The 24,994-nt window shown below is 38.8% G+C and overlaps 3 protein-coding genes and 2 long non-coding RNA genes across 5 annotated transcripts in view; 2 read left to right on the forward strand and 3 right to left on the reverse strand.

Moving 5' to 3' along the window:
• Positions 1 to 2,983, reverse strand: part of LOC138975314 (transcription elongation factor SPT6-like) — a 77,411-nt gene extending 74,428 nt beyond the window's left edge. Inside the window, exons 1-2 of the mRNA XM_070347969.1 lie at positions 2,931 to 2,983; positions 1,865 to 2,072 (exon numbers count right to left, since the gene is read on the reverse strand). Of these exons, the coding sequence (XP_070204070.1) occupies positions 1,865 to 2,051 (187 nt within the window). The 5' untranslated portion in view covers positions 2,052 to 2,072; positions 2,931 to 2,983. The remainder of the gene's footprint in view (positions 1 to 1,864; positions 2,073 to 2,930) is intronic.
• A 255-nt stretch (positions 2,984 to 3,238) lies between these two features.
• LOC138975316 (coiled-coil domain-containing protein 86-like) lies at positions 3,239 to 6,756 on the forward strand. Its single transcript, XM_070347971.1, has 4 exons — positions 3,239 to 3,415; positions 4,853 to 4,982; positions 6,101 to 6,175; positions 6,592 to 6,756. Exons 1-4 carry the CDS (start codon positions 3,327 to 3,329, stop codon positions 6,655 to 6,657), a joined length of 360 nt encoding a protein of 119 aa, XP_070204072.1. The 5' UTR covers positions 3,239 to 3,326; the 3' UTR covers positions 6,658 to 6,756.
• A 633-nt stretch (positions 6,757 to 7,389) lies between these two features.
• Positions 7,390 to 8,473, forward strand: LOC138975317 (uncharacterized). The gene is made up of 2 exons (XR_011458618.1): positions 7,390 to 8,099; positions 8,230 to 8,473. It is a non-coding gene; the product is annotated as an uncharacterized lncRNA (long non-coding RNA).
• A 1,079-nt stretch (positions 8,474 to 9,552) lies between these two features.
• LOC138975319 (ubiquitin-conjugating enzyme E2 L3-like) lies at positions 9,553 to 24,630 on the reverse strand. The gene is made up of 4 exons (XM_070347972.1): positions 24,493 to 24,630; positions 24,020 to 24,115; positions 21,735 to 21,921; positions 9,553 to 13,604 (listed from the first exon to the last, which is right to left on the reverse strand). The coding sequence occupies exons 1-4, from the start codon at positions 24,517 to 24,519 to the stop codon at positions 13,450 to 13,452; spliced, it is 465 nt and encodes a 154-aa protein (XP_070204073.1). The 5' UTR covers positions 24,520 to 24,630; the 3' UTR covers positions 9,553 to 13,449.
• Positions 15,255 to 18,432, reverse strand: LOC138975320 (uncharacterized). The gene is made up of 2 exons (XR_011458619.1): positions 18,149 to 18,432; positions 15,255 to 16,972 (listed from the first exon to the last, which is right to left on the reverse strand). It is a non-coding gene; the product is annotated as an uncharacterized lncRNA (long non-coding RNA).
• Positions 24,631 to 24,994: the final 364 nt, after the last annotated feature.

Raw genomic sequence — 24,994 nt, forward strand, 5'->3', positions numbered from 1 at the left:
ATATTGAAGAAACAAATTTGGCGGACAGAATATAAATGTAGCAAAAGCTATTCTTTTTAAGTAATGCATAGTGCATTTAAAATGTTAATACATTTTTACATTCCTGGCTAGGAATAACCCAACCAACACAGGGGTGTCGTTTGGGTCGGCCCTTCGGCCAATCGCCAATTTTTTTTTTACTTTGGCCGAAACTTTCATGTCCCTATCGGCCAAATGTCCGAAGACTATTCGCCTAAATCGGCCAAAGTTTGGCCAGTTTTTTGTATTGTTCAGGCTTTGATTGCTAAAACTGCTGCCGATGTACTAGTCAACTGACTGACGTTTATTTCCTTCGCGAATACCAAAAACGAAACATCAATGTTTTGAACGGAAGCCATGCATTGCCAAAAAATATATATGCCGGAGCGTTTACGCTCGCCGGTTCGCGATAGTTTATCAGTCAGTCAGTGCTTTCGATTTGGATTTGAACATCATGTCGCAACCAAAAAAGAAAAAAACTAAATTGGCCAAGGTTTGCTACCCTTCGCCAAGGTAAGTGATTCCGGACAAAATGACAGGAACACCGCAAATGTGACAGTGTGTGTGAGTGGTAGTAGTGTTGTCGAGTCGATCGAAGCAGACGACATAGCAGACGATAGTCACTGCGAATCGAAATCTGCTGAGCCAGAGAATGAAAAGCGTCCTCCAAATCGTGGTTTCCAAGCAAACTGGCTCACCCTACACGTTTTTTTTATTGGATTTTTTTACCAGTCAAGTTTCCCAAGGCTTGTCAAGATTAGCACAAGGTTGGCAGAGTTTTACTTTCAAGAAATTAAAGTTAAAGCAGACCTGGGAACCCCTGTTTTGCACTTTGAGTATTCTCAAACAAACTTGGTGTATTTTCAAAAAAATGAGCGTACTCCACACAGCGTTTGCACATCCATGATTAAAACATGCCTCATGCGCGTCCGTCACACCGTTAATTAAGTTTACCTATACATTTAAAACAAATGCTTTTTTCAATTTTTACTGACAAAAACTGTACCGTATTTGACGGACTACAAGCCGCGACTTTAAAAAAAAAATCGCATTGCGGCTTATAAAAAGATGCGGCTAAAACGTTACCTAAACTTGAATAGCATTCACCTAATGGAAGTCGCGGCGGATTTTCATTTCGCTCGATTAGCGATTACCGGTACTTTATTAGCTCTCTACTCAAGACTCTGCGCTTTTCTCTTTCATTTGCGAACTCTTCGTTTGTCAACAAGTCGTCGTGACAAGCGTACAGAGAAACACCGGATATATCAGGATCTCGCGCGCGCGAGATTTCGGTTTTTTTGTGTCTCGCGATAGTTGGAGGAGCGAGAGCTGCCATGTTGTGTTTTCGTCTGCTCGAAATGTGCGCAAAAGTCGTAAATCATCTCAAAAAAGCTTATTCCGGGCGGGACTGCATGTGTGTGTTGGTTACAAATTGTGTGTGTGTGTGTGATATTTTTCTTCAAACTTTTTCACTTTTCTTCTTTGTTTCACTTGTTTATTCTTGGAGCTGAAGGATAAGCCACAAATTGTTTATAAAATAGCTAAAATTCTTCAGCTTCAGGGGGGCTTTGCACCCCAGACCCCCCAACAGGACCCTGGACCCCAAGTTGTACCCCCCTCCCCTCTGGCTTAACTGCTCTGCCCCTGTAATCTGTGTTCCTAAGACAATGATTGTATGTATTGGTGTTCCCCTCTTGAGTCTTGTGCTTCAATGTTGCGGTGACTTTGTATGAGCCAAAATAATAGCCGAACATTTTCCAAGATGTCCTAAAGCTTTCTGACAGTTTCGGCCAAATGTCCCAACATGAAAATGTCTAGCAACACCCCCGCAACAAAAATAATTTACCTTCTTCTTCTTCATCCTCATCCTCATCCTCATCATCGTCATCGATCCTGGGTCTGGCTTTTTTCTTTTTCTCTTTCTTTCTCTTCACTGGTCTGATGTCTTCATCTACATCAGAGCCAGACACGTCTGCCTCTGCCTCTGAACTAAGATCAGATACCTCGGCTTCATTTTCAACAAAATCCGCCATCTTGTCTTGTCAGCAGCAGACCTGAAAAATACATGACATGTATTAGATACCACTTGAATTTTTGCTGTTTGTGTTGATGTTGTTTTTAACTCTTAAAAACTAGTCAAGTGTGTGTGTGTGAGGGGGGAGGGGGGAATGAGTTCAGGGTAGGAATCTGTCATCACTGGAAAGTTTGTCACAAGTAGCTGAAAGAGACAGAGACTGAGAGAGTGAGTGATAGTGTGAGTCACTGAGTGTGCGTGTATACATGTATGTTTCCTGTACAAGTTACAACAGTGTAACAAAGAGATGTGCAAGAAAGACTGCAATTGTCCTATGTAAACATCCAACTTCCAAGTTCCAGCTCCTTCATGGGATGACTGAGAGATTAGACAAAGAACACTAACTTAATAAAGAACTGCTGGTCTAGACTAGACATCACTTGCTTAGTCAAATTACTGCTTTATAATCTAACAAAACAGGTTTAGTGTTAGTTTCAGTGTTTTCATTCCAATGAATTCTGCAATCATTTTCGTTTCGGACAAGAGCACAATATATATTAAAATGTTGTAAACAGAAATATGAAAGGATTTGCACTGCCGTAAGGTAGTTGCCTGGCTGTTGTCCCTTGAACGTAATTAATTCTAATCATGCAGTCAAAAACATGCCTCCCAAAACGACTAAATAAGACTGAAATCAAGTTTTATGAGTATGACTGGTTTTTTGATTTATCTCCACCTTTTTCAACCAGAAATGGGTCAATCCAAGTCTGTGCAACCTAAACGCTTATAGTCCTACACAGGGAATCTGCAGCTAAATAATTGAGTTTATGTGTCTATTTAATAAGAAGATGGTCTGCTTAATTTGTGGGGTATTCCTAATGAAAATAATCTTTCTCACTTCCTTCACTTCGCTATTTTCTCGCAAAGATGGAGGCTAACCGGAAGTCGAACTTGATTTGTGGGTATGTCTTTTTGCCATAACCAGTCGAAAACCCAATCAACAAGACTACCTCATGTTATATTGTATTTGAGCACATATTATCCAAATTCGGTCGATAACGCTTTGCATCAGAACATTCACAGATATTTAAAAGCAACATTATCAACAACAAACACAGCTACTGAGAAGGAAGATTGCAACAAACCCGAAACAAGTTTATTTTAGGAGAGTTAGGAATTAAGTCAAACAATCTTTAAGTATTCTGAGAGTTACTGCCCTTTACAACAACTTCTCAGCCTGACAAAAACACGTGCACCTTGTTTACCACTAAAACGCGAAAGATTATCTGCTGTCATGGATAGCACGGAGAAGGTGGAGAGCGCCGACATCCCAAGGGGGAAACCAAAGTCTGGGCGTGTCTGGAAAAAGTTGAAAACTACCAGGTACTTGAGTACATCTTTGATTACTCAGTTTATGGACCTAAAATAAAATGAAATTTTTTGTTGTTTATTTATTATTTGTTTTTTATTCTTGATTTTAAAACGCTAGCATTATATATATAACAAAATCAAGGAAAAGAAAAGCCAAACAAAGAATTTCAAGTGGCAGCCCAAATTTTCGACCTGTTGCCAGGCCTTCCTCGGGTTATATGTTTCGGATTTTGTATCATTAAATTGTTTTGTCTAATTTGTGTTTGAAAATGTTAAGTTAGTGTTTCAGCACTAACATATATTATGACTCTTAGTCTTAGTCTTATGAGATGGTACATTATCCCAGCAAAGCTGGCAAGGTGTCCAAAATACAACATACTGATAGAGATTAAAATTAAACTTCTTCTGAACTTCTTGCCAAGATGTATAAGAGGGAATCAAACTTTATTCCTTGTCAGAGACTAAAGCTTAGGGTCGAAGTTCCCAGGATAATGTTGTTTTACGCCCTCACGGTGAAATCATTAGGGGCATGTTCCCGGGTGTTACCCCGACTTTAGATGAGATACACAGGTGTGACTGTGAGCATGTTTAGGTGTAAAAAAAAAATGTAATCAGCCACCTGCACTTATGAAAGAAAGACCAAGGTCTTTTATGTGCCACTGTAGTGACGTGGGGATGGGACATGGATACAGTCTCTGAGTCTGCACATTAACTTTTCCCGGCCTGGATATGAACCCCTGACCCTAGAGGGATCACAGCCCCTCTCTCTCCCTTTTAGTGTAGTTAAGTTTTATGTGTGTAAATCACTAAATGTGTGTGTTGGGGGGGGGGGGGGGGGCATGATTATGTGAATATTACAAAGCCAGTGAGGTATTCTACACGTTACTTGTGTGTTAATGTGAGTGTGTATGTATCTGTCTGATCTCCCTTTCTCTCTGTACATGTCTGTGTGTCTTTCTCTGTCTCTCTCCCACTGTCTTCCCCCCCCCCCCCCCCCCCCCAACACACACATTAATTTGTAAGCCTCCAAGCTGAAATGCAATACCAAAGTTCGGGCGTCGTCGAAGACTACTTGACCAAAATTTCAACCAATTTGGTTTAAAAATGAGAGCGTGACAGTGCCGCCTCAACTTTCACGAAAAGCCGGATATGACGTCATCAAAGACATTTATCAAAAAAATGAAACAAACGTCCGGAGGTACCATACTCAGGATCTCTCATGTCAAGTTTCATGAAGATCGGTCCAGTAGTTTTCTCTGAATCGCTCTACAGACATACACACATACACCACGACCCTCGTCTCGATTCCTCCCTCTACGTTAAAACATTTAGTCAAAACTTGACTAAATGTAAAAAGAACAGGGGGGCCATATGGCAGAGTATCTGAAGACAACAGGTGGTCAGACTCAGAACAGTAATCTCACTGCATCTCTGTTCTTATTTTTCCAGGTTTTCTGATAATACAAGAGTGAAGAGCCAGAAGACGTCCTGGGCAGTGAAGATGAAGAGGAAGGAAGAGGACAAGGCAGCAAAAGCAATACAACAGCGATTGATCGATGAAAAGAAAGCCAAGAAGGAGGTACAAATACAATGGAACCTCCTTTTTCAAGTGGCATTAAAGTGCAAAAATTGTTTTTTCTTTTGAACCCAACAACTCCCATTCAGCCAGGAATGGCCAAATTGTCCGCCCAATCGCCAGGGGCGAGTATAGTAACAAATCCACCGGGCTACTAGAAACCCCCTGGAAACTCGCCCGGCTGGCCTGAGTTACCATTCCAGTCCAATGCAACACTTTCGGTTGTAATATGGAATTTCAAAGCCGTAAACACTGCAGATGCAGCAACTGTGATATGTACCGGATCAGCAAAATTTCTGGCGGGCGAGTGACTTTCTTGAAGATACTCCGCCCGGCTGGCGAGTTGAAATTGTGAGATTTGGCCATCCCTGTCAGCACTGGCAACTTTCAGGCTGTTGATTACTATTAGGGTTTAACGTCCTCTTAGACCAACAGGTCTATATTGGGACAGGTATTGGTAATACGCTGAAGATATGGTGTGATACTTTGATTCGAACAAGCCCGCTGTGGCTGTCTTCTTCGACACACCAGCATTGGGTTTGTCTCGTCAAAGTATCGAAATACGATCATGATAATCAGAGACAAGAGATGATGCATGCGTGTCTTCGTGTTTTCCAAGCCCTGAGACTTTCGCTGTGAACGTGGGATCTTTTTCGTGCGCATGTGTGCACACGGGGGTGTTCGGACACCGAAGAGAGTCTGCACAAAGTTGACTCCGAGAAATAAATCTCTCGCCGAACATGGGGATCGAACCCACGCTGATAGCGACCAACTGGCTACAAAGCCAGCGTGCTAACAACTGAGCTACGTCCCCGCCCAACTTTCAGGCTGTGGATTATTGGCCGGTTATAAGACTGTGAGCCAAACTGATTTCATGGGAAAGACTGTGCCTTTTAGAATTGTGTGTACAATTGTATTCACTACTTTTAGGTGGTGGCATAATATATAGTGGACCTGATTTCTTATTAATTAGTCACAGTCAGAATTTGCCGATTACTTCTGATTTATCGATTACTTTTTAAACCCAGATTTGATCCTGCATCTGTTGAAAATTCAAAAGTAGTCTAGGTGTACATGGTACTAAGGTACGTGTATTACTACACTGTTGTTCTCTTTTGCAGGCTCTCAAAATGAGGCGTGAGCAGAATGCCAAAAACAGATTGGAGAATGAGAGAAAATCTGAAATTGTTCAACCCGTAAGTCTGTTGTCCTCTCTTGCACTTTGGTCTGTTTGTGTGGGTGTGTCTTTTTCTCTCTCCTCATACCCGAGTAGTATGCCCCTGTAACAGGAGAATAGCAAGAACTCTACAAATCGTCAGAATTCAGGAGAATATGTTAGTGTTTTGTACTAATCGTCTTTCAGTTTAGGCGTTATTTGCCCAGCTTGCAGATGATAACTCATCAGATTTTTAAAAATTTGTCTACAGTATAATCAATGGGAGTAAGACACCATTTTTCTCTTCATCTCCCAGGCTTAGTGTTTTTTGTAGGCATTATCTTGCACACAAAAAAAAGTGTGACAACAAAAATGGAATTGATAGGCTTGTCTATAAAACCACTAAAGTTTATGCTTAATAAAATTAAATTTGATTGAATCCTGCTTTTGTTTCAGATCAAGAACACTCGTAAGATCAAGAAGATGAAAAAGAAAACTCTCCGCAAGATAGAGAAGAGATGATGCATCATGTTCTTGTATTGTGCTAAGTGTTTGTGACAGTGCTGGGTGTGTAAGGGATTATGGAATGAATGCAATAAAAGGCATGAAAATATCCAGAAATGTGTATGTCGTGTAAAGTGTGGTTGAATTCCTGACAGCAAAGCAATACTTTTAGTGCTTTCATGACAACTAAGAACACTTAGATAAAGCAGGGGACATAATCTCATTCAAATCTCATTCACCGACTCCACAGTGCTACCTCCCTGGTCACAATTCATGTCATAATTATGCATGTACGTTTGTAAATTTCCAAAGTTGTGGACCTGATTTTTTGTAATAAAAAATGTACACAAGAAAACAAAGATGTATACCAATTGACGCATTTGCTGACGTAAAATAAAACCGTTAGGTAGGTTTCTGTATGAATTATAGCATATGTTTGACCTCATTGAGGTTATTAAAGGGAAGGAAAAACACATCTTTGTGCCAGAAATGCTCATTTTAATGACTATACAGACCAATGTACAACTTGCATAAAAAATCTGGTTTACAAAAAATTAGGGCTCAACTTCCCCGTTAACTTTTCTTTTCAGAAGTTCACTAGTTTGGAAGCAATCCAGCAATTTGCTGTCCACTGCTTCTAAACGCACTGTACCTGGAGAAGCTCGAGAGTTGTTCAGGACTGAAGCGCACAAAGCGAAACTGGGTGTCACCCAATTGGGTAGTACACAGCCGTGGGGTCAAATTGGTTGAACTTGAGAATTATGATTTCAACTTATCATTCTTTCTTTATTTGGTGTTTTACGTCGTTTTCAACCACGAAGGTTATATCGCGACGGGGAAAGGGAGGAGATGGGATAGAGCCACTTGTCAATTGTTTCTTGTTCACAAAGCACTAATCAAAAATTTTCTCCAGGGGCTTGCAACGTACACTCGACTCCACTTAGCTCGACCCCGCTTAGCTCGTCCGCCGTTTAGCTCGTCGCCATATTTTTTCCCCGGGCTGACGTCCTTCTTTGTATCTGTAAAATTAAGCTGGTTAGCTCGTCCGCCGGTTAGCTCGTCCGCCGCTTTGCTCGACCAAACTTTCCAGTCCCAAGGCATGGTGTGACGTCATTTACGCCGGATAGCTCGTCATAACGACATTGTGTCGTCAGCTATGACGTCTTCTGACAGGATGACAGTAACAAAAGAACGTTCCATAAACTGCCAGACTTTTCGAATTGAATGTCAAAGAAGAAAACATGCGCTGTTTATCTGATTTTGCTACTTTGTTTCAATTTTCTCCCACTTATTAGTAGGTACAATGTACACACAAAACTTTCTTTGTATGACTAATTAGAATAATGTTTGGACAATGACACCTGTCAATCATTTCTGGCATCCATCTGTCACTCAGTCCTAGACAAATGCCAATCGTTGGGTAGTCTCACAACGCAGAAAAGATGCAAACGAAACGAAAGGTGCAGGGTCTTTCCCTGAAAAGGAAAATGGAAGTTATTCAAATAATGGAGGACAATCCAAGCAAACTCCTAAAGACCATAGCAGACGATCTTGATATCCCACGAACGACGTTGTCCTCGATTGTTTTAGTTTTTTGTTTGTTTGTTATGGTTTTGTTGCGCAGATTTTTTGTTGATGTGCATGTTTTTGAAAATGGTGTGTGTGTGTTTTGTGTGTGTGTGTATGTAAGCACGCAAATGAGTTAGTGCTTTTTTTGCGTGTGTGTTTGTGTGTGTTTAACTTTTTTCTGGCGCCGTGTTTACTTGGTTTTTCATTTAAAATTCTTCTCATTGGACTGCTTATTTTTGGATTTAATAAAAAAAATCCCAAGAAATGTGCTTTCTGTTTCATGGTTTACATCTCTCTCTCTCTCTCTCTCTCTCTCTCTCTCTCTCTCTCTTCTGCCTATCTCTCTGTTATTTTCATAGTAACACATGTTACAAACCCAATATGCGAAACGAATATAAACTCTATCAACATCTTACCGAGTCTATGAACAGAAATTCGTCATTTGACCATTGCACATCATAGCTCCTACTCCATGGTGATGAAAGGATTACTTCTGGTTTGTAGACACGGTAAAATGTCATGTTGTGAACAAAGGGCTATTCGAGGATGATCTACTAGATTGATAGTTATCTCAGAACCTGATACACCCGTTTACAAGTGTTTATGTGCTTTTAATATTGGTCTGGACGAATTCGCCGGATAGCTCGTCGCAGCATATCCCCCAGGGAAATTGGACTCCGTTTACCTCGTCCGCTGCTTAGCTCGTCGGCCGGTTAGCTCGTCGCGAATTTTTCGGTCCCGAGAGGGACGAGCTAAGCGGAGACGACTGTATGACCTTACTGGGAGAATGCAAGTTTCCAGTACAAAGGACTAAACATTTCTTACATACTGCTTGACTAAAATCTTTACAAACATTGACTATATTCTATACAAGAACCACTTAACCCACCAGGCGGCAACGACCGGGATTCGAACTCACGACCTCTTACAGGCATGGGAATTAAAAATTGTTAAAAAAGGCTGACAATTTGTAAGTAATAACAAAGTCGACGGCGAGAAGCACCTAGCGTTACTAGGGAGGTCCGGGGGCATGCACCCCGGGAATTTTTTTCTCTCCAAAGAACCCAAATGGTGCAATTTGGTGTCATCTTAGCTCCAAGTTTGCCATTTAATTCAGTTTTTAGAACCATTTTTGCCTCCCCCATTTTTTTTCGGCGGAAACTTCGGCTTTTTCGGCGGAACAAAAAAACAATTCGGCGAAAATTTGCCTTTCGGCGGACAATTCCCATGCCTGCTCTTACCACCTCACGTACCACTGCGCCCGTCCTCAAACCAGTCATAAGCACACAATAAAACAGAATAAAATGACAACTGCCAAACAGCACCGTCACAAGAAAACACATGTTGGGATGAAACCGATCTTTTATTCATGACATAGTCCAAGCCTCACAAAGTTCAGCTCAACAGTAAATTCAATGTCATCACAAATCTAGGCAGGTGAAGTAAAATTTGTGTTTGTGATTTTACCGTAGTACAGCCCTACCTCTCTCGTGACAAGCAAGCATTCACAGCTCAATGAAAGAATAAACTCTAATGCACACACACGTGTCAGTGAACATAAGAGTGACTGATGATACATACATATTTCTTTTAGCATACAGCCTTCGCCAACTGTGCCCTATAGTGTAGTCTAATGAGACTCATGTGCTTCAATCTGTAACGTCTGTTTCATGGTACTAGGACTTACGACTTCCCTGTTCTCATCACACAAATTGTGGCTTGAGTGTATAACGATGAGGCCGAAACGTAACACCATTTTTCAAGTTTTACAATGAATTAACGAGAACTCGTTCTAACATGTTCCTTCTACTCAACTGAAAAAATCCACTGAAAACAGAAAAAAAGTGCAATCAAAAATGGGGAAAAAAGTCATTTTTCAAATTTATGTTACCTCTTTAAAATGTTGATAATGAAAGTAAAGACAACAGTCTCAGTGCCTGCTGCCTTCTCATCTGGAATTAACATATTTTAACGTCACTGATGAACCCCTTTAGCAGATCACTCATGCAATGACTTATCTTTCCCTTTTACTGTCATTGTTCCACTTTAGGTTAACCATTGTTCAGCCTTGTAGGTTAACGAGAACTCAACATTTTTAGCCAGGATCCTATGTAGGATTTTTAGCGTTGGCCAGAATTCTTCATCTAATACTTGCAGAACCAGTTCATTCAGTTCTTCAAATAAATGAATGGTCAACTGAGCTTGACATCTTCAGGCTTCGCTTCGTTTACGTAGAAAGAACAAAACTTAAACAATAAAAAAGACATCTGAATGTTACTTTTCTTTTAATCATCCCTCCGGAATTTCTCACTTTAAAACAATTACAGGTGTCTTCTCTCTGGAGTTGTTACCAACATACAGGTAATTTACCTTAACTAATCAAAACAAGAACTGCTTTCTGACATACACTGACCGTTTTGACAGTACAAACAGTTCTGAACAAGTAAAAGCATAGCATGTACATTTACAAAATCATATCCAACCTTTTTGCTGTCAACTGGACTCTTAGTGTTTACCAGATTTTCTCTTACTGGATAATAATGCACTTGCACAACAAATACGCATTCAGAAAGGTATAGTAATACAACATAGTTCCAATCTTTCTTTCTTTATTTGGTGTTTAACGTCGTTTTCAACCAAGAAGGTTATATCGCGACGGGGAAAGGGGGGGGGGGGGGGGGGAGATGGGATAGAGCCACTTGTTAATTGTTTCTTGTTCACAAAAGCACTAATCAAAAATTGCTCCAGGGGCTTGCAACGTAGTACAATATATGACCTTACTGGGAGAATGCAAATTTCCAGTACAAAGGACTTAACATTTCTTACATACTGCTTGACTAAAATCTTTACAAACATTGACTATATTCTATACAAGAAACACTTAACAAGGGTAAAAGGAGAAACAGAATCCGTTAGTGGCCTCTTACGACATGCTGGGGAGCATCGGGTAAATTCTGCCCCCTAACCCGCGGGTTTTTTTAAAAACAATTACAGGTGTCTTCTCTCTGGAGTTGTTACCAACATACAGGTAATTTACCTTAACTAATCAAAAGAACTGCTTTCTGACATACACTGACTGTTTTAACAGCACAAACAGTTCTGAACAAGTAAAAGCATAGCATGTACATTTACAAAATCATACCAAACCTTTTTGCTGTCAACTGGACTCTTAGTGTTTACCAGATTTTCTCTTACTGGATAATAATGCACTTGCACAACAAAATACGCATTCAGAAAGGAATAGTAATACAACATAGTTCCAATAGACCTGTATGTACTTACACTTGTCAAATACAAAAATATATCAAGAAAATATTCACAAAAACACAGGTTCTTGCAAAAAATATCCAACTGAGGAGATATGCATTTTACTTGTCAGAATATTTTTATCGAGCTCACCTGATAAATGCAAAAACTTGTTTTGGTGTCACGCCCAACTGCTTCTATAAAACCACCAGTTTAAGTTGTCAAAAATAATGGTTGCATTTCCTTCTCCCCAAGTCATAATTACCAATCACATTTTCAGTTGAGGCTAGTACATGACATGTTATGTACACATCGTTCGCACATTTGCAGCAAACACCACGAGTAGTATTTCAAACAAAACAAACACAAAATCGACATGTGCGCATACATACATTGGCACAATCCCTATCTGGTCGAGAAGAAAGTATCACTACAATAACTAAGAATCAGAGAGTTTGATAAATGAAGGGTTGCACATCCACTAACGCCATCTGCTTCTCACTGGAGACCGAATGGCAGCAAACTCTTTTATACTGCTGTTACCTCCCCTTATTTCTTATTCCCCAACAACAAAGAGCCTGGGTTTGGTTACTCAACTCATGGGTTCGTCTGTCATGAGATTATTTGATGCCGTTTGCTCTCTCCAACCCTTTCAAAAAAGCTATACAATACCCATGAGATGGGCGTTTGTGTGTGGGGGCGGTGAGGTAGGGCATAGACCATTTATCCTGGACCGCCAACTAGCTCTCTCTCCGCTCTTTCTCTCTATAACGAGGTAGCGGCCCCTCGCATTTAGGAACGAAGAGAGGTACAGAAAAGCGTGCTATCCTTCTCAGCGCAAATACTACCCCGCCCTTCTTGGCCTTTCAGAAATCAGGGGGATGTCATATCCGGTGTCGATTGTAAACATGGACGAAGTTGCCGAGGTAAGTTCTGAAAATGCTAAAATAAACTCAGCTAAAGTGCATATGGAACATGTTTTTCGATGAGTTTTGTTAAGTTTAGTTTGGAGTTTTGGAAAATCCAGTTCATTGTCACCTCCCATTGTCACAAATAACTGGAGCGTGCTTTCTTTTCACTGTCTTTCAAACCGGACGCTAAGCGCCCCTGTGAAAGTCGAGCGTCGTAACCTCGAAGGGTCACGTGACGAGTTGGCGGTCCAGGCTATTTGGTCTATGGGTAGGGTAAGGGACCTCATCTAGAAAGTTGCAGTTTCAAAGAATAGAACATAATTATATGTGCGGATGACGAACGAATAGATCTATTAGGACAAATTCTGGAGTGCTCTTTTTATCGGGATGAACAAATTTCAAGCTCTCAGACTAGGACTAGATTTTATTCCAAGTCAGCTGTACTGATAATCTACCTACTACTACGTGTTTCATGTCTGAATCCTGTGACATAGTGATGCCCTAGTTGCTATTGCACGACATACACAACAGAAGCTGCTTACAGTCAAAAGTACATCATCACAAAAAGGAAAAAAAAGAGAAGATAAAGACAGAAAGAAATTTTCAATGAAAATGAAACATAACTTTCTCCACAAACTTTTATACGTAAACTCTGTAACAGTGTATGACAAAGTTTATCAATCAGCACAAGAACAGAGACTTATGATCAACACAAGAAAACTAAAACATAATTAAGGTTAGGTTCCAAGAAATCATCATATCCAAGCTACAAGAAAGGATCAAAGAAGGATGGAAGAACAGAGGCAAATGAAGCTTATCCTGACCTAGCACACTGTAGCCCAGCTTTTACAAGAAAAAAAAACCTCAAACACTACACACACATTTTGACCACTGAAGAAAATCATAACTCAAGAAGGCTTCCCAATGGAGACATGTTTGCACAGTCACAGTCAAAGAAGAATACAAGAACTGTCCCTCCAAAACACATCAAAGTCATTCATGTTCGGTGCAAGTTTTGTTATTTTGTGAAAAGTTACGAAGTTAAAAAGATCCAAAAGAATTTATTAAAAAGCAGGTGCTACTGTTAGTCACTTGGTCGTTTTTCACTGTGTTTCTTCGTGAACTCTTCTGCATTCTTCATGAACTTTTTCTTGTCCTTGGTGTATTCCTCCGCCAATTCTGCTCGAAGGGGGTGCTCCGGTTCTGGGTCGTTGATCAGGGAAATAAGTGAGTTGACCACTGGAAAAAAAATGTAATACAATTAATTGCACACCACAGCTGGCCAAAGCATTACAGATGGTCAGACAAACCAGAAGAGTTGTCCTCCAGTGGATACCAGCACACTGTGGGATACCAGGAAATGAAAGGGCAGATGAGCTGGCGAAAGAAGGAGCCGTGGAAGACCAACCTGAAAACAGTGTCAGCTTTAGTGAGCAGAAGACAATCATCAAGGCATTGATGAGGCCAAGGACAAACAGAGATGACTACCACACAATGTCCAGAGAGCAGCAAGTCAACCTCATCAGGCTGCGTACTGGCCACAACAGGCTCAATGCTCACATGAACCGAAAGTTCAAGCTGGCGCCATCACCAACCTGTGCCTGCGGTCAAGAAGACCAAACAGCCGAACACATCTTACAGCGATGTCCCTTACTAGATGAGGAACGAAAAGAAGTGTGGCCGTCACCAACTCCCTTGCAGACCAAACTATACGGCAGTCGACAGGAGTTGGAGAAAACGACAACATTTATCACCAGTGCTGGACTGATTGTGTAACCTCTGCGAACGCCAAGAAGAAGAAGAAAAGATTGCACACCACAGCATTACCGACATGCGATTAGAATACAATGGACCCCTGACCTAAAAAAAGAAAATCGTGGGAAAATCTGGTCTGAAAAAAGAGGGAGTCTTACAGTTACAATGTAGGTACATTTTTAGATGTAAACAGAAAATCTGAAGAAAGAAACAAGTATTCAAAAGGGGATGTTTTAAATCGAGGGCTCTTATTCGTAAAAGCGAGAGTTCCCCTGTATAGAAATTAGAACAAGTTCACTTTAAACTTCAACAATGTATTCTCCCTCAAGACTAAGCCACAGATTCCTAGTTTTCCTGGTTCTAACACAACAGAAAAGTCCTGCATGCTTTCATCTATTCTATGTATATGATCACAAAAAGAAGTAGTCTAAACACACCAAAAGAGTCTGATTTCCCTTGTAATCACCCTGGCGACCACCTATCTGTAATGACAACCTGCCCACTACAACCACACCAAATTATCACGAAAAAAAATTTTCTCTTAAAATTCACCTTTCAGAAGAAAAAATCTGTCTCTAACTGTACATGAACAACCACTTGAGGTCTTGGGTTATTATTATTATTATTATTATGGTGAGCTTATATAGCGCGAACCACAATTAAGGGGGGACAGGGTAGGCAAGCACTTTTTTTTTTTATTTTGGAAACAGCTTGCTGCTTGTTTGATTTTTGCAAGCAGAATAACCTAATTAAGGGAAACCATTTTAAATTTTGAGTGAAAAGCAATTTTTGGGGGTTTTATTCACCAAAATGTGAGAAAAACGTTATAAAATGTGCTTTTTTTAAAATGTTGCAGTTTGTGAACCAGTGCATGTTTTGATCCAATTTTTCTTCTTTGCAGCAATATGTGTGTGTTTAATAATTCTGTGTATCGAAAAGCATTTCTAAGCAATATATTATTTTAATTTAGCATTTTCAGTTACCGGTTCAGTTTTGATAAGAAAAATACATGAAATCCTAACTGTCAGACTCATAAAAACCCAACCAATGCACTGAACTCTTATTCCATACACAGAACTGATGCTGTACAACTCATAAACAACATATACAAAAACTGAACAAATCCATCAAGCCTTTCAAAAGTTGCAACATTTTAATTGTAGCGTTTTGTCTGAAAATTACATTCAGAGAAAACAGCATTTTAAAGATTTGAACCAGTACATAAAAAAACCAGTAGCACAGTGCACCCTGAATTCATATGATTTTATCAGAATGACCACTTTACTATGTAGGGAAAAGGATTTGACAATCAAATTATCAGGATTTTTTTTATATACATCATATGAAAACAGCCATCTTTGTTTGTACCGATATGAAAACATGAATCAGAACCAAACTGTCAGACTCATAAAAACCCAACCAATGCACTTAACTCTTATTCCATACACAAAACTGACGCTTTACAAATCATAAACAACATAAACAAAAATGAAACAAATCCATCAAGCCATTCAAAAGTTGCAACATTTTAATTACAGATGTTTGTCTGAAAATTACATTCAGAGAAAACAGCATTTGAAAGATTCCAACCAGTACCTCAAACTAGTAGCACAGTGCAGCCTGAATTGATATGTTTTTATAAGAATAACCACTTTACTATGATGGGGAAATGATTTGACGATCAAATTATCCAGACTTTTTTTTAAAAATCATTTGAAAACTCATCTATGTTAGTGCAGATATGAATCAAAACGAAACTGTCGGACTCATAAAAACACAAGGAATCCACTGTATTCTTATTCCATGCACAGAAATGGTGCTTCACAAATCATAAACAACATATACAAAATTGGAACAAATCCATCTTGCCATTCAAAAGTTACAACATTTTAATTACCACATTTTGTCTCAAATTACATGTAGAGAAAACAGCATGTAAAAGAGTCTCACTAGTACCCCGGTAAACTAGTACCACAGTAGAGCTTGAATTAATGGGGTGGTTTTTTTTTTAACCAGAATAACACTTTAACTATGAAGGGGAAATGATTTGATAATCAAATTATCAAATTTTTTTGATTTAAAAAAAAATTATATGAAAACATTAAAAAAGTCAATTATCTGTGTTTGTGCTGATATGAAAATATTGATCAGAACCAAACTGTCAGACTCATAAAAACCCAACGGATGCACTGATTTCTTATTCCATTGCATAGAAATGATGCTTCACAAATCATCAACAACATTACATAATTATATATACACAAATGGAACAAAGCTATCAAGCCATTCAAAAGTTGCAACATTTTAATTACAGTATTTCTGTGCTCAATCCTAACACTGCAGCAAATTTCTGTAAAGCTGAATGTCCCTTTCCATGTACCAACTTGGTCATACGCGGATTATTTAAAATGCAACTTTACCACCCGAAGCGTTGCAAACACCGGGAGAAGAGTAAACAACTGCAGACTTGAATGGACACTCATATGCACTCCAGATGCAGGGCCTGTGCAAATCCTTGGGCTGATGCATCACCTTCTTTCATAATCAGACTGCTATCAGACAAGCATTCAGTACAGGATATAAACCTTTCAGCAATAGATTGAGCTGATCAATGTTGACAAAAGCCCAACACATGTCAGCGGAGTGACGTTGCACAGTACCAGTATCCATATCTGCTTGTGATGGGTCAGAAGATGGCAAAGTATCTGTATCTTCTTATGGTTGGTCAGAAGATGGCAAAGCTGATGTTTCTGCTGTGGAAGAGGGTAGTTCCGGTTTAGCAAACTTTTCCATCAGGTCAATCTTTCTCCTCGCTGCCACCACAGGAGGACTGGCTCTCCCCTTGCTCCAACCTAATAAATACACAAACACTGATTTAATATTTGATACAACTGTCCATGGTTTTTGTTTGTAATAAGCTGCAAATTTTAAGACTCAATATAAACGTCAACAAGTGCTTGTACTTTATTTTGCAAATGACCATGTTACATGGGGTGTACCTCAACTTTTTGGCTAGGCTGGTAAATCAGAAATCCCAATCAGCCCCCAACCACTGAACCAGGCGGGTTTTCTTACAACCACCTCAGCGGCTCGTACCCACATATGTCGGTTGACGAACACACACACACAAAAGACATTCATTAATTGGCCCCTATCACAAAATGTACATGTCAAGTTTACTATGGGATTTGAGTAACCACACAATCACATACACACAGGAACTAATACTGAAACTAGCTGAATTATTTTCTTTCTTTCTTTCTTTCTTTTCATATTTTTCTTTTAAAATTAATTTATTTCATCACACTTGCTATGTATTTGCTTGTTTCTTGTCTGTTGTCTGTTTTGTGTGTGTGTGTGTGTGTGTGTGTGTGTTCTGTGTGTGTGTATACATTTTCAGATTTCCTAAACCTAGCACTGTTTGCAGGTGATCTTTATGCTTTTGATTCATGAGTTGCATCCCCAGTCCTTTAGTTTAACTCTTTTTTTTTCTTTGGTGAAGTAAATTGGATCTATTTTTTTTATTCCTTAGTTAATGGAAAAGATTTGACAACAATATTGCTGTCAATGATAGGTTGGTCAGCCATGCTGGTGTAAACCAATCCTTTAGAATTAGAGAACGCTCTCTAGTAGGGTACTTATTTTCCTACGGTCAATGACCAGAAACAGAAACTGTGTCAGTCGTACATCGCTCAGATGCTGCTTCTCAGTTTGACCCCAGACAAAGAATACTGATGACATGTTACACCATAGTAAGCTCTCAAGGACTGGCCAGCGAAGAACAATAAAATAGGGGTTGTGAAGACGATATCACAGAGATGATCGAGGGAGGGAGGGGGGGGGGGGGTGTGCGGCGGCGGCATGGTCAGTAAATTGGATCAAGAAACCCGCAAAATACTTCAGACACAAACTGTTTATCATTTACCTGCAAACTCTAACACATTCTTACAACAACAACAACATAACGATGTGCAATAAATCACGTTGTCAAACAAACAAGATCGAAAAGAGAAAGAAGCAAAACCCACCTCGTCGAGTCAAGAATCTTAGAATGTCGTCTGCTCAAATACGATCATGTTGGTTCATTTCGGAGTGTTGTTACTTCCTTCTACTGTTCGCTGCTGCTGGTTCATCTTTCTCTGATATTTCTTGCCACTATGCCGAACATTTCCAATGTTAGGGTTGTTCTCCGCAGCTCAAAACTTTGAAAAATGCTGCTGAATCGGTGAAAACGTCATGGATTTGTTGACACCGGGGGACTGATAAGTTGTCTACTGCGCTTGCGCCAAATGCCTTTGACCTACATATATTTGCATATGGCCTTAAGTCTGAAATGGTGTCCACAGCTGAAATAGCTGTGCAACCTTGGCTCTAACCTGATTTGTACATCAAAGAAAAATAAAATCCTTGTAAAGATTAATGAGACTTGTAAAAAAAAGTATGAAGTACACACCTAGAGAAACATTGTGTGCTCAGTTGTTGTTTTTAATGAAAATGTCGCCATTATCTGAAGTCAGCAGCACTACATTTTGGCCATTTTTTGTGACATGACCTTACAGCATATTGAAACATGGTCTACTCTGTCATATTTATGGGACAGAATGTCATGAATGACTTTTCACTGAGCCAGTAAAACTCAAATGTACCTTTGACAAAGCAAAGTTTTTGAATTTTGTCAGTGAGCCTGCAGAAAATGGGGAGACAAAATTTCACAGAAAGTTCATAACTATTTCCGTAAGACTTCATTTATGTTCACTGATCAGCTCTAAATAATAATTAAAGATTGAAACCTGATATATTTTTGTAAAAAAAGTATTTTACAGTATGTTTTGCAGAGGTATAAAACATAAAAAGGGTTGTTTGACTTGTTTTTGCATGTTCAAAAGTAGTTTGAAGTTTACGTGCAGATTTTCTTGTGAAAAAAGAGTTATGAACTTTCCAACCTTTTGCCTTATAAAATGAGTAAATTGACTGGTTGGGGAACACCTAGCTTTGTAATGCATTTGGATCCACTAGCAGCAGTCACACTGAAAGTTTGCATCAAGTTCATTCATTGGTGTTTGAGTAATTGAGAAATAAAAAATTCTTGTGAGAAAGTTATGAACTTTCCTACTATCTCCACTGAGAGTGTTTTTTGTCCTTAAATGCTAGCCATGAAAGTTAAGGTTGTAGTGGAACAGCAATTTTGCATATAAAAGTACATTAGATTTAGATACTAAGCAATTTTTGTCACTAAAGTCAAGCAGTATGCTTTAGTTAGCCATTTTCTCTGTGTCTTGCGCACTATTTTTATGTGAGAGTTACTAACTCATGTCAAAACCCAAAATATATGTAAAATGACTATTTTCAGTTTCCAAATTACACTGTACCATGATTTTCATCACAAAAAGAATCTACTGGCTGCTGACTGTTTCTTTCTGAAGTACTTAGCCGTTTTGTCATGAAGTTCATAACTTCACATAACTCAAGCTCATTTTTCAAGGGCGTGTTTAAAATAATGCCTTGTTAATAGCAAAAGAGTACATTTGACTTTATCTGGACATTTTGTAAGAAGTTTTCTGAATATCAACCCTCAAAATTACATTTTGATAATTCCAGCATGAATCTGGGTTGACTGCATGGTGTACATAACTTCACATCAACTGACCCTCAGCCCCACGGTGTGAAGTTATGAACACATGCCATGAGTATGATTTATACACAATAATTAATTTACTACACTAAATCACTACCTCAAATGATGTACTGCTCTTCTCCAGAGTAGGCTGTTACAGTTTGATGTCATTTTTATTTTAATTTACCAGCAGATTTTAGTACGTAGCTTTTCAGTTAAATAAATGATGTGAAGTTATGAACACACAGTCAGCTGACATAAACACTAACTAAATAATGATTTCGGTAACAGTTTTCATGACTGAGTTTGGTTAAGTAAATCATTAAGTTGTTTAGAATTATTTGCAAGAGACTTTAGTTAGTTATTTTAGTATAAATGTGTGATTGATGTGAAGTTATGAACTTTCACAAGTTTCAAACAATTTGTTTTATTTTGGCAATTAAAATCTGATTTTGTAATATAAGTGCAGCTTTAGCCTATACTATAACTCTGTGTTCTCAGTTTGTCATTGTTTTACAAATATATTATACAGTAACTGTACTAGAGACCAACATAACAAAAATTCTTGTGAAGTTATGCGCACGCTCACATTTTATGATTTTTGTTATCGTTTGTTTTCACAAATGTTTTACTTTTATTACTTAGTTGTATGTTGATTACAAAGAGTAGCTGGAGAGAAAATAAGATGACATATGCACTTTCTTACTTTGGTTTGAATTAGCCATAGTTTGTGATGTCACGGTGTGAAGTTATGAACTCCTAGGACATTCTAAAAAAACTTTCAGTTTCTGCCAACTCTTTGAGTCAGACAAACATTTTGGTGTATTGAAATCCTTTTGATGGTACTTTTCAAGCACATTTTGCACAAAAACAGCACAATTGTAGATTTAATGATAACTTATGCCAATATTTGCTGTGAAAAAATTGTGACAATATTAATTTCTATAAATAATACAGATAACCAAAAAATCTTCTCCACACTTCATCTTCAAAAATTACCTTCATGTTCCAGCTCACCTTTTCAGATTAAAAAACAAAACAAATTGTTTCCTGCCTGTATAAATTAAATTTATTATACCAATAAAAGTAAATTATGTGAAGTTATGAACTTCCCATTAATGGAGTTCACATCTGCATCATGCGTGGCCAAAACAAGTTTAACTTGCTTGAAATGCAAAGTAATTTGCTGTAGCAATTTGCTCAGATGTCTAAAACAGACCCAATACATGTAGCAACAATGATTTAACAAGTCTAAATTTTGTGACGGTGTGAAGTTATGAACTCCTGCAAACTTTTAAACCTGAATCTGTGAAGTGATCAAACATGAGTTTTCTTAAATCATAGCTGTTCCTTGCGTATTTATGCTCTAAAATACATCTCTATTTTCAAAACAAAGAAAATGTTCATTTTTAAAATTGATTTTGTATGTCACAAAAATGGACACCTATTCTGACTTTGGGCCATATATTAATTCCGGGGTTTCGGTTGGAACGGATTCTCTCTCTTTGTGCCTATGTCAACGGAAATTCCCCAACGGTGATGACGTCATCTTGAAGAACGGAAATTTCCACACAGTTTGAACAGCGAAGGGTCATGTCATGTGCGCACATTTACCAGCACGGAGTATCCAAAGTTGACCATTTTTTCGATTTTTTTGATAAAACACAGACAAAAACAACAAAACATCGGTTTGAAAATGGTTTTATTTACATGAATACATGTCTAAAATGACAAAAGCAGATTACTGAATGCATTCCAGGATGTTCAAAGGTGTGAAAAATGCAACAACCCCAAAAAGGTGTATGAGACCAAAAATAACTCATTTTGCCTACCCGGTCTGCCCTTAACTGTGCTCTCCGCGCTTTACATACTAATTATAGGCAGGCTCAACTGTAATTCATGTGTCTAGAAGTATAATCAGACACCTGCACTTGACCCAAGGATCACCAGTCTAGAGCTCTACCAACTGAGCTACCACACTATGAGAAATGCAACGCTACCTTGGTCCGTCTTGGTTGCTGGCTTCCAGTTTTCAGCGCTGATGATGGGCAAGCACACCTGGCCCTTCTCGTCAATGTTGGGATGGTAGATCTTGGTCTTGAATGTCACTTTTGGGGGTTTGAATGGATACTCTGCTGGAAACTGTATCTCAATCCGAAAGGCTCCCTTGTTGTAGGGTGCGTTTTCCTGTCAGAATCAATCTTCGTTAACAAAGAATAGCCACAAAATGGACACCTCCTAAATCAGTCGCGCATGTAAGTCAACACTACCTTATTGAACTGAAGGCAAGGGCTTGATAATGATACACTTCAGATTAGCCTTGCCGTGCAACAAAACGCCTTACTGTTCACAGCAAAACTGAGTCTGAATGTATCAATACATACATCATTACAATATGCATCAGCAAGTGTGTTACAACTTACAAGTTACATTTATAGAAAAAAGAACATAATTTGTACAACCAATCTTACAAACGATAAAAACTGCATTAGCAGGTTTGAGTCGTGCAGGGATGTCGTTAGGCGTCGGACAGACCGATTAAAAGGCTCAAATGTCCGATTCACATAGCCGCATTGCGGTCAGATGTCCTATCGTTTTCAACTGAGCGCGGTCATGGTCCGATAAGAACTCCATTCCTTCGGACAGCGCGATATTTGATGTTTCTTTTCTTGATAGAAATCTTGAAAAAGTGACCGAGTGCTCTTGTGTACAGGTGCACTGAAGTTGTGCATTGCAGATCTGGCATTTTCCTAATCGTTTGCGGTATGAGCCGTTTGCGTACACCCGTCTACAGTACACTACAGTTGAGAGTATGGTAGACAACTCCAACTGACCAAGGCTCGCGTCTGCTTTAATTTGCTTTCAGTTAGAGATGAAGCTCACTGCAAAAAACTAAAGCCTGCCAAAGAACAGCAATAACTGAACATGTTTGGCGTTTCAACGGCATCGTATGCTACATTAAGGCCAAGAACATGGGAAAACACGGCTAGCATCATTCTGGAAAATGACAGTGCCAATGACAGTGTCGCCGCTGAAACCTCCACAATCACGGAAAGTAAAGTTTCATCACTTGAAGATAGTGTCGGTAAAGCAGGAAATTCACACAAACGGTCTTTTAATAAGGTTAGCTTTTCATGGCTGACCCTGTTTAGTACTAGTTGGTTAGAATTTGACAGCAAAGAGACCATCTATATAGGCAAACTGTTTTGTCGAATCTGTCAAGAAAAAGCTCTGTCAGGAAATCGTGCAGTTTGTGTGCCAATCAAAGTAAGAGTGCTGAAGTTTTTGGTGTTTTTTTTAGTTTGTTTGTTTCTTTTTTGTGTGTGTCCTGTTTGAAACAAATGTAATAAAACAATATACGTACACAATGTTGGTGCGTATATATATGTGTGTTTGCACATGATAATTTTGTGTTTTGCACACAATTATAATGTCCTAATAGTAACTCATACTTTGTCTAGCGACAAGAGTAGTTCCCCTTCTTTTTACTAGGTTTCTTCGACAACACTGACTGCAATCCGACGATCAGTTTTCAACAATATTTCATTTTATAAACAGGTCACACGCAACCAAATGCACACATCTCATCAATTTAAAGAACATAAAGCGGTTTCATACACTATTTTCCCCAGAAAACTGAACTTCATACAGTAATTAACGTTAGAACACGGGTGCAAAAGTTCGTCTGCTAGTCCCATTTGACGAAAGAACATTATCCTAAGCGATACTAAAACATAAACAGAACACACAATATCTGCCTTTACCGCCACAGCAGAATAACAGCATATTTGTGTACTTGAATTTAGTCCCAAACAGGGAAACTGACAAGAAGTGTTAACAGAATGGAATGATTTGCACAGAACTATACAACCGCGCATTAATCGATCGCCTGCGCAGGTTGACTGGTTGAGTGATTCGGATTCGATCAAACTTTCGCACAAAAACTCCTGTTTTCTTTGAATAACTGAAGAAAGGAGGAATAAAGAGGTTACACACCTCGTCTCAGTGATTATTAAAAATAATGGTCTCAGTTCGCGGTCATGAAAAAGCTCGCTGAAGCTCGCATTTTTCATGATCCGCCAACTTCGACCATTATTTTTAATAATCACTGAGACTCGGCATGTAACCTCTACATGTCTGACCACAGATTAAATCATTTATATTAATTAATGTAATTGCTACCTTACTGCTTAGGCTTAGTTAATACTTTAAATGTAATGGACAAGAATAGCATGATACTGATAATCCCATCTCCAATAATTATAAAGAAGTATGTTCAACTTACAGGTACCAAGAGTCCATGCCAATTCAGTATATTGGACTCATCAACGTTTATGTCTCGAAACACTTTCAAGGCAGATTTCCTTAGGTCATCCAGTTCCTGTCAAAGAAAAATGAACATGACTAAGACATAAAAATAGTTGGCTAAGTTCACAAGCAAACATGCTATAAACCACGTAAAGTATTACACTTTACAATATTTACAACAACAAGTACATTTCGTCAAGTTCATTCTATCACCTACAACACAAAATCGTTTTCTCCAAATTAATCGTATCAACATTTTTACTTCGACTTGACAATCCTTGCGTGCCGGTTAGTTCATTTGCGCTCCGAGAGATCAATTTCAAGATATGCCGTTGGAGTACGTATCTGAAAAGATGGAATCGTTCTCAAATGAAACAAAGCTACATTCAAGCTTTTATCTTCTCATGAATAACCAAACAAATCAACATTATTTGTCTATTTTTTGTTTACCCTGGCGAGTCGCTTGGTCGCTGCCATCTTGTTTTTATCAAACAATGCACCCCTCTGGTGGCAGCAATTCAAGGGACATAACCGAAATCACTGTCAAGTTGATGGTGTAATGTCTAATGAAATAATATTGTTCCCAAGTCTTCTTCTCAGAGTTATCAGTTTATGTCAAAGAAAGATCAGTATTTCTTTTTTAATTGTTTTTGTTGTAAAACTTTATGACATTTCATTCAAAATTGATACAAGGAAATGTTCTAAAATTAGCTGTTCAAGAAAGGTAACTCATTCAAGTATTTCTTATTCACGAATACCTACTTCCTCCCCTTGGACTTGGTGGATTTACGATAGGGCGAAAAAAAATAGTAGGTGTGGTTACGGTAACATAGCCCCAAAAAATAGGGTAGGCAGGTAGGCAATCACTTTTTTTTTTAAATTTTATTTCTGTAATGTGTACAAATAAAACCTACTTGACAGGAAAATAAGTGTGCGACTCGGGCGCTTTCGC

Source organism: Littorina saxatilis, linkage group LG9, assembly GCF_037325665.1.
Source record: "Littorina saxatilis isolate snail1 linkage group LG9, US_GU_Lsax_2.0, whole genome shotgun sequence".
NCBI lineage: Eukaryota > Metazoa > Mollusca > Gastropoda > Littorinimorpha > Littorinidae > Littorina > Littorina saxatilis.

What these genes read in the sequence shown, in the direction of transcription:
- LOC138975319 (XM_070347972.1), bottom strand. Translation starts at nt 24,519, where the DNA reads ATGGCAGCGACCAAGCGACTCGCCAGG. An exon ending in CGACCAAGCGACTCGCCAGG is followed by an intron (nt 24,116 to 24,492) that starts GTAAACAAAAAA and finishes TTTCTTTGACAG; the next exon opens with GAACTGGATGACCTAAGGAA. An exon ending in GGCATGGACTCTTGGTACCT is followed by an intron (nt 21,922 to 24,019) that starts GTAAGTTGAACA and finishes TGATTCTGACAG; the next exon opens with GAAAACGCACCCTACAACAA.
- LOC138975316 (XM_070347971.1), top strand. Translation starts at nt 3,327, where the DNA reads ATGGATAGCACGGAGAAGGTGGAGAGCGCCGACATCCCAAGGGGGAAA. An exon ending in AAAAAGTTGAAAACTACCAG is followed by an intron (nt 3,416 to 4,852) that starts GTACTTGAGTAC and finishes TTATTTTTCCAG; the next exon opens with GTTTTCTGATAATACAAGAG. An exon ending in AATCTGAAATTGTTCAACCC is followed by an intron (nt 6,176 to 6,591) that starts GTAAGTCTGTTG and finishes CTTTTGTTTCAG; the next exon opens with ATCAAGAACACTCGTAAGAT.